The sequence below is a fragment of the Chiloscyllium plagiosum genome, chromosome 9, assembly GCF_004010195.1.
Source record: "Chiloscyllium plagiosum isolate BGI_BamShark_2017 chromosome 9, ASM401019v2, whole genome shotgun sequence".
Taxonomy (NCBI): domain Eukaryota; kingdom Metazoa; phylum Chordata; class Chondrichthyes; order Orectolobiformes; family Hemiscylliidae; genus Chiloscyllium; species Chiloscyllium plagiosum.
Window position 1 is genome coordinate 87729812 of NC_057718.1, and position 15502 is coordinate 87745313.

Consider the following 15502-nt stretch of genomic DNA (forward strand, 5'->3'; position numbering starts at 1 on the left):
TCTCTCTCTGCTCCCCCCACCCCGTCTCTCTGAACCCCACCGTCTGTCTGCTCGTCTCTTTCTGCTCTCCCCACCCCATCTCTCTCTCTGCTCCCCCGTCTCTCTGCCCTCCACCCTCCTGTTCATCCTGTCTCTCTCTCTCTATGAGTAAGAACTTTTAAAAAAGTGCTGACAACTATTAATCTCTCCAATTATTGACTACATTGATAATGTGCCTGATCACTTTAAGTCTGGTGAATGAACATCTGCCTGTTTCCTTAGCTGAAGTTGTAAAGGCCACAGAGATGTTCCAAGATTTCTCACTGCTTCTTGACAACATGTTTGACTGCATTGACAACATGGCAGCCTGCTGCATTCATCTGAAGGCATCATGCCTAGCAGAAAAAACATTGAAAATGTGAATGCATTTAAAAAATAGACATGTTTCACAGTTACTGCTTCATTCCCTTAATTTTTTATTGACATAAAACATGTTTGTAAACAAATTGGATTACATAGCAGTTTACTTGCCTGTCTCAAAGCTCCACATAACAGGGTGGATAATGCCTCTCATTTGATCTACCTTGATTCTATTGTAGTAACTTCTGTATGTATATAGCCCTAAGATATAGATTCTCCATTCAAGAGATCAGATTACCTGAGCAGTCTCGAGTTTCTCTGTTTCCCAGCTGCTTGAGAATTCAGCTGACAGGTTTAAAACTATTCACCGCACAAGCACAACAGAAGTGTAAAGTGTCTTAATGACCAAAAATAGCTGATTTGTTTCCATACATTAATTAGAACAGAAAAATACTTTGAAGCTTTTTTTAGAAAGTCAAAAATAATGTATCTTACAGGCTTACTTATTCTGGCAAACTGGTTACCAACTGAGCTACTATGTCAATTAACTATATCCCCCTTAATCCCAAACACTCATTCATACACAGACAAGATGTGATTTACACAGCTCTGCAGCACAATTTTGAGTGGGAAAAATAGGAGAAACTTTTTGTCAGTTCCATTTGTTGATGAGTTCATATTGTGCAATGATTGGAAATCTTCAGACCAGATTTCAGATTCAGTTGAGAAACAGTTCAGAGCCTAATAATTGAACCTTTATCAAGTGGATTTGTTTTAATCTATTTAGCTAAGGTATTAAAAGTTCTGCTTTCATCACAAAGATCTTACTCTTGCAGGCAAGAAAGACAGTACTACATCCTTACAAATTTCTACAGACAGCTGCCCAAAAGCTTCCATTGTACACTGAAAAAACATCTATTACTTCAGCCTAGAGGCTCTTGCTAGGTGACCGCAGCATAAATACATTCGGGTTTGTTTACTCAACAATTAAAGCAATAAAATTCCAGCCTTCTCTCTCTCTCTCTCAAAAGTCGTTGATCACTACTTTCCAAAGCCACGTTTTGTTTATAAATAGCAACTAGTTAGTCTCCTTTAACCTTCTGACTTTCCAGTTCCAGGCAATCACATAAATCATTTGCAACCCAATAATGCCTAAATGTCCATTTTCCAGTTCTCTTATCCATGAATATATGTTCACATCATGTCTCCATCCTTTGAAGATGAAACCCCCTTTTCAAATACCTTTGATTATGATATAACATGACTCATACAACAATAACAAAATTCTCGTTCACTCTTTAGACAAAATTTATACAATTTCCTGCCATCACTTAATCTCCAAGCTATTTTGACAATATTACATTTTTGATAACATGTCAGCAATTAATTAATATAGTGACATTGTTCGGCTGTTGCAGTAGGTTAATGTATCATAATTAGGTACACTCCTGAAAGCCTTGTTTATTCATCTTGAAATGAAACTGAAGTGTTTTTAAATTGAATAACATGACTTAACGTTGATGCAACCCAGTTGGTGTGAACAAAAAGCTGATATCTCTTCAGTTTTTAATGTCTTTGGTCCTTGCCAAAACTCTTTCAATACATGAATCTTAGTAAGAAACAATACACTGCCAACAATGCAATCTTTTAATCAAGGAATTGGTTACAAATTCATTTGTATTACTACATTTGCTTTTCTGTAATCAGTGCATAATTTAGTTAATGCATTGGGTTTAGGAACTGATACAACTGGTAGATTTCATCTGCTATGCCTCTGTTTATTCAAGTCACTTTCTAACTTGTACCAAATCTCTGTTTTCACCTGAGTTTATGTTCCCCAGCTAAAATTATGAATGTTGTTGTACTGGCGCTGTTTCCCTTTTAACCACATCTGTGTGTATCTCTACAGATTTCTTAGAACTCAGTGAGTCACTACGCTTGATCTTTATTTTGCTCTTCGTCCAACGAGGAAAATATGGTGTCTAATTGTCCCAGTATTTCAGCATTGGCTAATCTGAAGTGGGAGTCATGTTGTGATTGCCTGCATCTCCTTATACCTCACCATTATTATGTCTGTCGTCCTTTACTATTCCCATCACCTAACTCATTTGATCCTTAGCTCCTCCATCCAATATTATTTTAATATATTTGTGACCATTTATTCTGAGAGCTGCATACATGGCACATTTGTTTCATCCTTTCAAATTCTTTGCAGGTCAGCACAGGCTGTTTCCATAAGTTTTAAAACATTTGGCTGTATGTTTCAGGAGCCAACTCATATGCACCATGAATAGCCTTTTCTTTAACTGCCTCATGATCTGCTTCATTGATGCCTCTTCTGACAGTGAGGCATACATTTCTTTTGTTCCATCCATCAACCTTTTCTGCGTGGGCTGTGTCCCATTTTCCTTCAGCCGCTTCATTTGTTTTGCTGTGTCTTTTTCATACGATATAATGCCTGCATATCCTTTACGTTAAATTTCATAACAGCCTGTGGACATTTAAACATTCCTTACTGGATTTTAGCTTATGGCTAGATTTTTTTTCTTATCAAAACCTTCCTATGCATGAAATATGTTCTTTTTTTTAAAGACTCCAATTTCTACTTGAACTTCCTCTACTTCTCTCTGTTCTGAAACTTCAATTTTAGCCATTTGCATTTCTTAAGTTTTCTGCTTTTAGCTGAAGTTCAAGTATTTTAAGTTCCATTTCCCATTTGTGCTTTAATTTCCTTTTCTGGTTCAAGCGACTTCATCATTAACTTCAGTGATTTACCACTTTGTGTACATGGTCACTCTTGTATTTTCACCAATTCCAAATGCTGTGCCAGTGTGTTAATTATCTCTGCCTTCCTACCTTTTGCAGAAAATTCTATCGTTATCACCTCCCTTTCTTGCCTTCGTTAAATCTTCGAAATTCATCAGAGAAGCTGCTGCCATATTTTTTAAAAACTGCTTCGCAAGCCAGTTTTTTTAAATATGAAAGACTTGATATCCGTACTTTTAACTAATTGCCATTTGTCCATATCCAATTTCACAATGTCCATGTCCAAACAATCCTACACTAGTACCTCGAGCTTATTCTTGACTCCGGCAGGAGGAGTACACTGGAAATCAAGCCCCGTAATGCCACATCAAAAGTGAAAACGTCTTATTCAATTATCAGGTGACAATGGGGACTGCAGTTGCTGGAGAAATCAGAGTTGATAAAGCACAGCGCTGGAAAAGGCACAGCAGGTCAGATATCATCTGAGGACCAAGCGAGTCAACATTTCGGGCAGTCCTGAAGAAGGGTCCTGCCTGAAAGGAATGCTGCCTGACCTGCTGTACCTTTTCCAGCGCCACACTTAATTAACTCCTCTTCAATCACCTTCAATAAAAACCCCCAAAAAAACTGTGACTGTTGGAAATCAGAAACAAAAAACAGGAATTGTTAGACAAGCTCTGCAGGTCTGACAGCATCTGTGGAGAGAAGTCAGAGTTAATGTTTCGGTCCTGTGACCCTCAGACTGAAGTAAACGCTGCTTCAAATGTGGTCAGTTTGTTTCCCTACATTACTGTTGATTAGAACAGAAGAGGCTTTCAATGGTCTTTTAAATAAACTCAAAAATAGCACATTTTACAGGCAGAAGTATTCTTCAAATAAGTGGCAAACTGATTATAAACTGTGCAGATTAAAAAAAACAGGAAGTGCCTCGGTTGCAAATGGGTCCTGTTCTTGAGTCTGTTCCAAGTTGATGTATATGGAAGTTGGAGCATAATACAGAACGAGATTAAATAGCCGCTTGCCAGCATGAGTTTCACATGTCGGATCTTTAAAATTAATGCACCCCAGTATGGGATTACATTCATAACTACATGCTCTAATTACTCTGCAGAACTTTGTGGGTATATTTCATTCTATCGGTGCATGACTGTACGTGCGTTTGGAATTAAAAGGAAATACACGGGCAGTTCCCAGTTTATCCCACCTCATTTTCTAGGACCAGCTCCTGCAATATCTCCATCCGCAGTCTACTGAGAACATGTTAGTGTAGAAAATTATCCAAAACCTACTTTAGAATCACTTTTCCCTCTCTGTCTGTTGCACCGTACTATTCCCAGGCTGTGCTCTGAGAACTGAAATCCCATATTGTGAATACTTTTTGGTTTTTGCCCCTCTGTAATTTCCTTGCAAGTTTATCTCTCTATATAATTCCCACTAGCTGGAGGTCTTTCAAGTGCACCAAGTAATGTCATTATGTCTTTATTGTTCCTTAGCTCAAACCAAATCTGTTTTGTCTTTGACCTCTGTATGTTTACCTCTCTCTCAGGCACTGTCATTATCTTTGAGTATCTCTGTACATCGTTTCCTTTCCTTGATTCCGTTGCATCCATGAATACTTAGTACCCAATCCTGCTTTATTTTTGAGCCAGGTTTCCTTTTGCCAAATCATACTCCCCTGTGGCTGCCTGCACGTGCAGGTGGCCAACTTTATTTGCCATCCTCTATTTATTCAGTCATCTTATTTCATTGTCTTCTATTCCAGTCTCACTCAATGACTTGCTATTTCTCACCAGTTTTACATATTGTTTTTCCCCTCTAATGTTACCTCCTAGCTTTTGGCCCCCTAACAAGTAGGTTTAAACATTCTCCTCTGGCAATTACAAATACCCTGAAAGCATATTGGTCCAGGTGTAATCCCTCTAGCCCTTTTACAGAGTCCTTCTTCTTCCCCCAAACTGGTCTCAAAATCCCAGCACTCCCTCTGCAATATCTCTGCAGCATACACTCTCCTTTATTCTCATTAATGTGTAGCATTAAATAATCTAATTTCTGTGATGTGCATTAGGATTATGCAATTTGGGACACTGGGGTGAATTCCTCAGTTCTTCGAATAGCGAGAGTCATAGACATGTACAGCATGGAAACAGACCCTTCAGTCCAATTCGTCCATGCCGACCAGATATCCAGAATTAATCTAGTCCCACTTGCCAGCATTTGGTCAACATTCCTCTAAACCCTTCCTATTCATATACCAATCTGGATGCCTTTTAAATGTTGTAATTATATCAAACTCCTCCACTTCCTCTTGCAGCTCATTCCATACACACACCACCCTTTGTGAGAAAAGGTTGCTGTTTAGGTCCCTTGTAAATCTTTTTCCTCTCACCCTGAAGCTATGCCCTCTAGTTCTAGACTCCCCCACCTCAAAGAAAAGACCTTGTCTATTTACCCTATCCATGGCCCTCATGATTTTATAAACCTCTATAAGGTCACCCCTCAGCCTCTGACACACCAGGGAAAACAGTCCCAGCCTATTCAGCCTCTCCCTGTAACTCAAACCTTCCAACTCTGGCAATCTCCTTGTAAATCTTTTCTGAACCCTTTCAAATTCCACAACATCTTTCTATAGCAGGGAGACCAGAATTGAATGCAGTACAGTCATTTCTGATGTAATGTAATAGTTCTGTTCTCGCGCAATCTCGCATTATAAGAAATTGTATAATAGTCGCACTATTAAAACTAATGGGGATAGCATTGTGTTATAGCCAGTACAGGTAAGGAAAGTTCACTATCTACAAATAATGATCTAAATTCTTCAATCATGTTAAAGCCAATTCGTGTTGAAGAAACACATGTTATAGCAGAATGGACTGTATTCCAAAATTGGCCTAACCAATGCCCTGTACAACTTCCTATGACCTCCCAACTCCTGTAATGAATGCACTGACTACTAAAGGCCAGCATACTAAACACTGCCTTCACTATCCTGTCTACTTGTGACTTCACTTTCAAGGAACTATGAACCTGCACTCCAAGGTCTTGTTGTTCAACAACACTCCCCAGGACCTTACCATTAAATGTATAAGTCCTGCCCTGATTTGCCTTCCCAAAATGCAGCACGTCACATTTATCTAAATTAAACTCCATCTGCCATTCCTCAATCTATTGACTCGTCTGAATAAAGGTCTCATTAAACTCTGAGGTAACCTTCTTCCTTGTCCTCTACACTACCAATGTTGGTGTCATCTGCAAACTTACTAACCATACCTTCTACATTCGCATCCAAATCATTTATGTAAATGATGAAAGGCCTTGGGTGCAGCACCAATTCTTGTGGCATACCACTGGTCACAGGCCTCCAGTCTGAAAAGCAACTCTCCATCACCACCCTCTGTCGGCTACCTTTGAGCCAGTTCTGTATCCAAATGGCTACTCTCCCTGTGCTCCATGTGATCTAACCTCGGTAACCAGTTTACAGTGTGGAACTTTGTCGAATGCCTTCCTGAAGTCTGTGTGGAGTTCAGTGGATTTTTTTTCGTTCACTGAGATGTCAGATGGAGACCTTGATTTAATGATTCACCTGACAGATAACAATTCTACTAGTGCAGCACTCCCTCTGTACTGTACTTATTTAGCCAAAATACAGAAAAGCTATAGAGATTGATGAATATTTATACTGGAAAAATACGCCAGAGAAGTAGGAGAGTTTGCTGAAGTTTTCCAAGTTTTTATAACGAGTCTGTAAGGAACAGACTGGCCATGGGCACCAGTTCAAGATAGGACTATGTAAATATTGGTAAAGAAAGCAAATGAGCACAGAAGATAGAGCAGTATGGAATGCTTCTACTTCTGGATCAGCCTGAAGGACTCCTATGGCATTTTCTGTTGGTGTACCCTCCAGGATTCCTTATAAATATTATGAATTAAAGACTGATTGATATAAGCCAAAGGGCAAAAGCAAAATGCATTGAAAGGAAAAGACCAGATGTCCAGAAAATGAATGAAACAGCAAGGCTAAAAAAATTCCTAAAGAAGGAAGGGCAGACTATTTACATTAACGTCCTGTTAACATTTTCTCTAGAACAAAGAATTGTTTGTTAAAGCATGTTTTCTGCTATTATTCTGTATTAGAAGTTGGTGAAAATTATGCCTTTGTGTCACAGTCAGTAGGATTTTCTTTATTATTGTAGTAAATAAAGAATTCATTTCTAGGGCAAAAAGAGTACTAAGTTTATAGTACTGACCAAAGAGAAAATTCGCAGTCTTGCTCCCTTCAGCCTCAGGTGAGTTAGATACTGTGCAGAATGTGACTCTGTCCATAAATACCGTCTTTTGTGACCTCAATAAGCTCTTGCCTTTTCTGCAGACACTGGTTTAGCTTTTTTAAATTAGCATAGTTGAAACTTTGTTTGTCTGCTGGTTCTCAGTTCAAATAAAGACCTTCATTTAGCCTCTGCCATGAATGCAGCATAGTGGTTCTGGAAACATCAGGTATGCAAACTCCAGCCCCAGATTAGAACAGAGACGCAGTGTTTAGTAAGCAGACTGGTTTGACGTACACGTTAGGTTAGTTATGGAACTGTGGCTCTCTGTGTCTACATCAAATAGTCGAGCCACAGAAGTGACACAGTAATCTTCTGTAGTATTAATAGTATTGGTTTTGAATCAACTCACTGTAGGCTGCTTGTATAAACTTCAAAAACTGAATGGCTTCTAAAATAAATCTCATGAGCATATTGTGAGGAAGGGGATTTGGTTGTGTGGAAATTACATTTCCTGAGGGGGAAGAGAGCATTATGAAACAGCTTCTCCAGTGGGTTGTTTTCTTCCTCGAGTTTAGAAGTGCATTTAATTGTTATTGCATTTTACAATTGTCAGTTGATCTCTGGTGAATCCAAGAAGTGAGAGCTAGCTGACATTGGGTCGAGGGTTTGTCTGAGAGGCTGAGTGGAAGATAAACATTACGAGGCTAGTTTTGTACCCAGTGTTCAACAGGAGCCAGCTAATGGAGATCAAGTTTATTGATCAAGTGGTAATTAGACTAACTTTGTTTTTCACTTGCTCAGCAATATTAATCCACTATTTCACCTCTCTCTTGCAAACATGGTTCAGCTGTGTTTGAGTTGATGAGGTAGTCTAACTTGATGCAGAATAAATATCTGTAAACTATTAGTTATCGTGGTCTTAGAAAATCTTTGTATAACTTCATGTCCTACTTTCTCAGGTCTAGGCTCACAGCAGTTTTGTCATTTAACTATATTCAAAGTATTCTTAAATACACAGCGTCAAGTGGTATTTTGATTCTCTCTTTTGACCCAGCTGTAGTGCTAAATTGAACAACTCTTGAGTAATTTGGAATAAAACTGTTCAGCCTGGTCCAAGTTGTGGATAATGGAATTTTGAAGCCATAACTATCTCTCTTTCATTGTGTTGTCAAACTAGAGTGGGTAATGTGATTAGTAACACATGCAAGGTAAGAAAATAATCTGATATCTGGAATTTGAGAGTATAAGATTCTGAAATTGAGTGCCAGACATAAATTTAGTTCAAATAATATAAAGAAAATAGTACACTGCAAGTCTGTTTATTGTATCAGAAGTAACTCTCAAGGTGATTCGAATTTTGCAGAATTACACTTTATTGGTTCATACATTCTGAAGAACCATATGCCGTCCATGCATGAAGAAGCTATAGGGAGAGGCTGAACAGGTTGGGGTCGTTTCCCCTGGACCGTCGGAGGCTGAGGGGTGACCTTATAAAGGTCTACAAAATTATGAGGGGCATGGATAGAATAAATAGACAAAGTCTTTTCCCTGGAGTCGGGGAGTCCAGAACTGGAGGGTATAGGTTTAGGGTGAGAGGGGAAAGATATGAAAGAGACCTAAGGGGCAACGTTTTCACGCAGAGGGTGGTAAGTGTATGGAATGAGCTGCCAGAGGAAGTGGTGGAGACTGGTACAATTGCAACAATCAAGAGGCATTTGGATGGGTATATGAATAGGGAGGGTTTAGAGGGATATGGGCCGAGTGTTGGCAGGTGGGACTAGATTGAATTGGGATAGCTGGTCGGCATGGACATGTTGGACCGAAGAGTCTGTTTCCATGCTGTACATCTCTATGACTATAAGATACCATGATACTTTTTTATTCGCTTATGGGCAATGAACATCAATGACAAGCCAGCATTTATGACTTGTCCCTATTGTCCTTGAGAAACTGTTGAAAGCACTATAGGTATCTCCAAAATGTTATTTGTGTAGCATTTTGGTATAACTCAGTAGCTTGCTCAGCTTTTTTCAGAGGAAAATTAGAAATATGGTAAACTCTTGATGTATAGTCTATTATATAACCTTGAAAGATAATGACTGGAACAGTTGAGAGGCCATAAGGTCACTTAAATATGAAGACTGACGGGGAGTAGAAATTCACCCGTAGTGCAGAGTGCCTAAATATTTCTCTCAGTATCACCACAATTGCGATGCCTTTACAGCTATTTAACGTGCTGTTTTCTTTCCGTTCTGAACAGGTTCTGCCATTCCCCAGCCAGCTGGTTTACAACAGAGTTGGAAAATGTGGAAGCCGAACTGTCGTGCAGCTATTGAGAGTATTGACGGAGAGAAATCATTTCAATCTTATTAATTCAGACATTCACAATAAAACCAGATTAAATAGGATTGAGCAGGTTAGCATCCCACGACTCCTGTTTTTAGAATAAAAGCTTAATCTCCTTCATTGTTCCAAATAGCTTTGAATTTGGATACCCAGGATAAACTTCACTACACTACACACCTCTGCAGTATTTTAATGACGGTGAATGTAGAGGTGATTAGAACTGCACACAGCACTCTAGATGGAATCAAGCTAGCTGCATTTCAGCCTCTCCACAATTGTTAGCCTGTGCCTTTTTCTCAGTACCAAGCGAATATTGTGATGATTTCAAGATTTAATCAACCATAATCATTTCCTTTCTTACCTAATTGGCATATTCCATTAAAAAGATATTCCTTCCTTGCTTCAGCTATGATTTTATGTTTGTCAGTATTGATCTGATTCTGTCATCTATTGCTCGTAATGTTGGAGGATTCTAGGCCTGCTTACACAAGCATCCAGAGACTGAGTTACTAAATAGCCTGCAGCAGTTAACTATCACCTTCTGAAAGGCGCTTAGGGATAAGCAATAAATTAATGGCCGAGCCAACACAGCCTAATATACCTTGAGTTAATGTTCTTTAAAAAATGATGAGCATTTGGATTTATGATGTGCTGCAGAACAAATTTTCCACTTGTTCTCATTTATTGTTTGATGACCAACTCGTGGCTGTGCCTGAAGAAGAGAGGTCCTTTTCGGGATCAAGCTGGCTCTGTGGTGCTAAACTCTATTGCCAGACTGAGTAAACCGATCCTTGGCTGGACAGGATGGCAGTAGTGCTGAGCAGTTTCCATGATTGGTCAGCCTGTCTGGTCCAATAAATGAAGGTTATATGGGATTTTTATTTCAACTCTGCTTCTGATAACCCCCATTGCCCTCATTGGATAGTGCTGTGATTGAGCAAGCTGTGGGGAAAAAAATGCAAGGAATTAAATGACATCTGTTTTTAATACACATCGCCTCTCTGTCCTTTCTCCTCTTACAGATGGAATTAATAAATAATATCAGTCTAGCTGACCAACCTTATTTGTACACGCGACATGTCCATTTCCTTAACTTCACAAGGTAATATGCATTTTTGCATCATTTTTGCATTTGCATAATTGCATTATCCTTCTATAATATAGTACTGAATTTGTTTTGAATTAAATGTTTGGCACTGTTAGCACTGTTGCCTCACAGCACTTGGGATCTGGTTTTGATTCCACCTTCGGGTGACAGTGTCGAGTTAGCATATTCTCCCCTTGTCTGCGTGGGTTTCCTCTGGGTGCTCCAGTTTTGCTCCACAGTCCAAAGATGTACCGGTAAGGTGGATTGACCATGATAAATTGCCCACGACATCCAGGGATGTGCAGGCTAGGAGGATTATCCATGGGAAATGCATGGTGGGGTGGGGTTTGGGTGAGATGCTCTTCAGAGGGGTTGGTGTGAACCTGATGGGCTGAAGAACTTCACCTGACAAAGGAGTAGCGTTCTGAAAGCTCATGATTTCAAATAAACCCTTTGGGCTATAACCTTATGTCATATGAGTTCTGACCATTTTTGTACAAGTGGTAGAAAAGACAAAGATTTAGCATGGGACATGGGCAGTAGTGGGTGGAATGATAGGCAAAGCTGGACCACCAATATTTTTTTCTCTTCAGTTGGAATTCAAATTCAAATTCCAACTCCAGAGGAGGAACAAAGAACATTTGGCTTCTGTTGGGTCAGGTGGGACTATGCCTATGGAAAGTAGTTCTGCAACCTAGGGTTTAGGGGTGTTGGTGATAGGGGTGAGAGGTTGGAAAAGCTTTACATTTGTGGGGAGAGGGAGTTTTGTTCTGATTGAATAGGAAATTATTTATAGAAGGTTGTGAAGCAGCATTTATATAGAACCAGAAACAGGCCATTCAACCTAGCATTTGAAAGATTGGTGTTCCACAAATCGTCATCTTCATCTCACTCTGTCCATAAATCCATGCTATTCACCTTAATTATTTGTGCTAGCGAGTCTCACATTCTGCTTTATCCATATGATTAAGCCCTAATGTATGCTTCTCTTTCAAGTTTATTTAGTTTTCTTTTGATGCATGCCCTTTTATAAAAGGTGGAGTGTAGGTTAATTATTAACTGGTGCTAGCATATTGAAAGAGTCCCAGTTTCAGTAGGCTGTTTTGTTCTGAATGGTTTTGAGCTTCTTGAGCATTGGAGCAGCACATATACAGGTAAAGGCTATGAAACATCTATGAATGTTTGCTTTGAATTTTTATCCTACTGCTTCCTGAAATATTGTCCCAAATAATTTTGACTTTCAAAAACTGTAGTTTACATTTTATTTATTGCAGGCCACATACATATCGACACTCGGTGCTTAAATGGTTCCTTTGTGTTGTTTTAAACATACTGTGTCTCAAAGACTGTGCAGAGATATGAACAGCAGTCATTTCAAAGTCATCCTCCTCCCATTTACTGCTTTGTTGAATCTGAAGTTTATCATGAACAACCTCCGACAAAAACATTTTCTAAGGCAATTGCCAGAAATCGGTGAGAGATGAAAATTTTCTTTTCAATGTTGCAGTGCTCTGGAATGTGCTGCCTGACAGGGTGATCAAAACAAAATTCAGGGTAACAAACAAAAAGGAATTGGTTAAATAATTTCATATAATTTACAACATTATGGAGGGAATTGGGATGAATTGGAAGCTTAAAAACATCAAGGTATGATTGGCTGAATGGTATCCTGTGGTACATGATTCTTGAAATCTTAGCATTTTGTGATGTTTGAATTGGTGTGATGCTGTTTCTGTAAATATATCTTCAGAGAGTGGTATGGTATAAACACTGTTTTATTCAAACGTAGGTTCGAGGTTACCACTGAGGAAAATTCTAAGCTTGATCTTAATTCCTCCTGATAAGATAGTTGCTGTTCATTGAAATCAGTTCCCCCAATTAGTTGGTTATGAACTGACGTGACGAGATCTCGTAGAAACCAGAGCTATTAAGGTCTCCGTTGTGGTGAAACAAAAGCAGTGGCTCCTCCAAGTGGTCATCAGAGCAACTGTATAAATTGGATTTATGCATGATACAACACTGAACAAGAACTTAGAGTTATAGAGATGTACAGAACAAAAACAGACCCTTCAGTTCAACCCATCCATGCCGACCAGATATCCTAAATTAATCTAATCCCATTTGCCAGCGCTTGGCCATATCCCTCTAAACACTTCCTATTCATATACCCACCCAGATGCATTTTAAATATTGCAATTGTACCATCCTCCACCACTTCCTCTGGAAGCTCATTCTATACACGCACCACCTTCTGCGTGAAAAAGTTGCCCCTTTACGTCCCTTTTAAATCTTTGCCCCTCTCAACCTAAACCTATGCCCTCTAGTTCTGGACTCCCCCACCCAAAGGAAAAGACCTTGTCTATTTACCTTATCCATGCCCCTCATGATTTTATAAACCTCTATAAGGTCACCCTTCAGCCTCCGACACTCCAGAGAAAACAGCCTCAGCCTATTCAGCCTCTCCCTATAGCTCAAACCCTCTAACCCTGGCAATATCCTTGTAAATCTTTTCTAACTCTTTCAAGTTTCACAACATCCTTCCTATAAGGATCTGTAATTGAGTGGTTTGGCTGCAATTTTGTGTATCTGAGAATTGTGATGTACCATTGGTAGCGTTCTATAACATTTGATGGGTTGTAGTTAATTTTTAAAAAAATATTTCTCCACTTAGGTTTGGATTGGAGCAGCCAGTTTACATCAATATAATCAGGGATCCAATTAATCGATTTGTATCAAACTACTTTTTCCGACGTTTTGGGGACTGGCGGTCTGAACAGAATCATCAAATCCGAACACCAGGGATGAAAGATGAGGAGCGCTACCTTGTAAGTTTGATTTGTGCAAATTAAACAAAACAAAAGGGGCCTCTCTCCCTTCAGTTCAAATGCTGGTGAAAGTGGGCATTTCTTGCACTTGCCCAATTCTGTTCACTTTTGAGAAGGTGATAGTGAGTTCCTTTTTGTATTGCTGCATATCATGTGGTATAGGCATACCCACAGCACTGATAGACAATGGGTGCAGGAGTAGGCATTCAGCCCTTCAAGCCAGCACCACCATTCATTATGATCATGGCGGATCATCCACCATTAGTATCCTGTTCCTGTCCTATCCCCATAACCCTTGATTCCACTATCTTTAAGAGCTCTATCCATCTCTTTCTTGAAAGTATCCAGAGACTTGGCCTCCACTGCCTTCTGGGGCAGAGCATTCCATATATCCACCACTCGCTGGGTGAAGAAGTTTCTCCTCTGTTCTAAATGGCCTACTCCTTGCTTTTAAAATGTGTCCTCTGGTTCTGGACTCACCTATCAGCAGAAACCAGAATACCTCCAGAACCTCCAATCCTTTAATAATCTTATACGTCTCAATCAGATCCCCTCTCATCCTCCTAAACTCAAGTGTATACAAGCCCAGCCGCTCCAATCTTTCAACATTAATCAGATAAGTTAATTGTAGTTTTAAGTCTGTCCAAGAGAAAGGCTGCAGTAGTGAGTATAGTGGATTCTTTCTTGATTATATGTTTTTGGAGATAAGTCTCTTAATTAAACTTAAAATATAAGCCATAGCTATTAATTTAACCTGGGTCAGTGTTTGTAGAGGAATAAGACGGTGTTTATTTTCTGGGTCTGTAGATTGTGAAGGAGCAAAAATGGCCTTTGCAGTGATATGTACTTCTTGTCAGATGTGGGAGTTTAAAGAGAGTTTAAGGGTTACTGCGGATTATATCTGCCATAAATGCTGTTGGATGCGAATCTTATCAGTTGGATAAGATAGATTAGTTGGAGAGACAGATAGAAGCAATGAGGAATTTGCAACAGCAACAGTATGTGATGGATGGCAGATATAGGAAGGGGGGAAAGTCTCAGACACAGTCACATAGATGGGTTAGCTCCAGGAAGGGTAAGAGAGGTAGGCAGCTAGTGCAGGAATCTTTTGTGGATGTACGCATTTCAAACAGGATGCTGTTTTGGAAAATGTAGGGGGTGATGGATTTTCAGGGGAACGTAGCACGAACAGCCAAGTTTCTGGTGTTGAGACGAGGGGTACATCGGCTTCCAATTGTGTTAGGGAATTCTGTCGCCAGAGGTACAGACAGACATTTCTGTGGCCAGCAGAGAAAAAGCATAATGGTGTGTTGTTTCCCTGGTGCCAGGATCAAGGATGTCTCCAAGATGGTGCAGAATGTTCTCACAGGGGAGAGGGGCCAGCAAGTGCTCATTGTCCACATTGGAACCAACGACATTGGAAGGGAAAAGGTTGAGATTCTGAAGGGAGATTACAGAGAGTTAGGCAGAAATTTAAAAAGGAGGTCCTCAGGGGTAGTAATATCTGGATTACTCCCAGTGCTACGAGATAGTGAGGGGCAGGAATAGGAGGATAGAGCAGATGAATGCATGGCTGAGGAGCTGATGTATGGGGGAAGGATTCACATTTTTGGATCATTGGAATCTATATCTGGATTACTCCCAGTGCTACGAGATAGTGAGGGGCAGGAATAGGAGGATAGAGCAGATGAATGCATGGCTGAGGAGCTGATGTATGGGGGAAGGATTCACATTTTTGGATCATTGGAATCTCTTTTGGGGTAGAAGTGACCTGTACAAGAAGGACGGATTGCATCTAAATTGGAAGGGGACTAATATACTGGCAGGGAAATTTGCTAGAACTGCTTGGGAGGATTTAAACTAGTAAGGTGGGG

General features: G+C 39.8%; 1 protein-coding gene and 1 long non-coding RNA gene across 3 annotated transcripts in view; one reads left to right on the forward strand and one right to left on the reverse strand.

Moving 5' to 3' along the window:
- usta (uronyl 2-sulfotransferase a) overlaps positions 1-15502 on the forward strand; it is an 89215-nt gene that overhangs the window by 29246 nt on the left and 44467 nt on the right. For both annotated transcript variants that reach the window (XM_043696485.1, XM_043696484.1), the window contains exons 3-5: positions 9631-9786; positions 10739-10818; positions 13475-13628. In XM_043696485.1, the coding sequence (XP_043552420.1) occupies positions 9631-9786; positions 10739-10818; positions 13475-13628 (390 nt within the window). The remainder of the gene's footprint in view (positions 1-9630; positions 9787-10738; positions 10819-13474; positions 13629-15502) is intronic.
- Positions 10577-15502, reverse strand: part of LOC122553037 — a 75589-nt gene continuing 70663 nt past the window's right edge. Inside the window, exon 3 of the long non-coding RNA XR_006312601.1 lies at positions 10577-10658. This is a non-coding gene — a long non-coding RNA (uncharacterized LOC122553037). The remainder of the gene's footprint in view (positions 10659-15502) is intronic.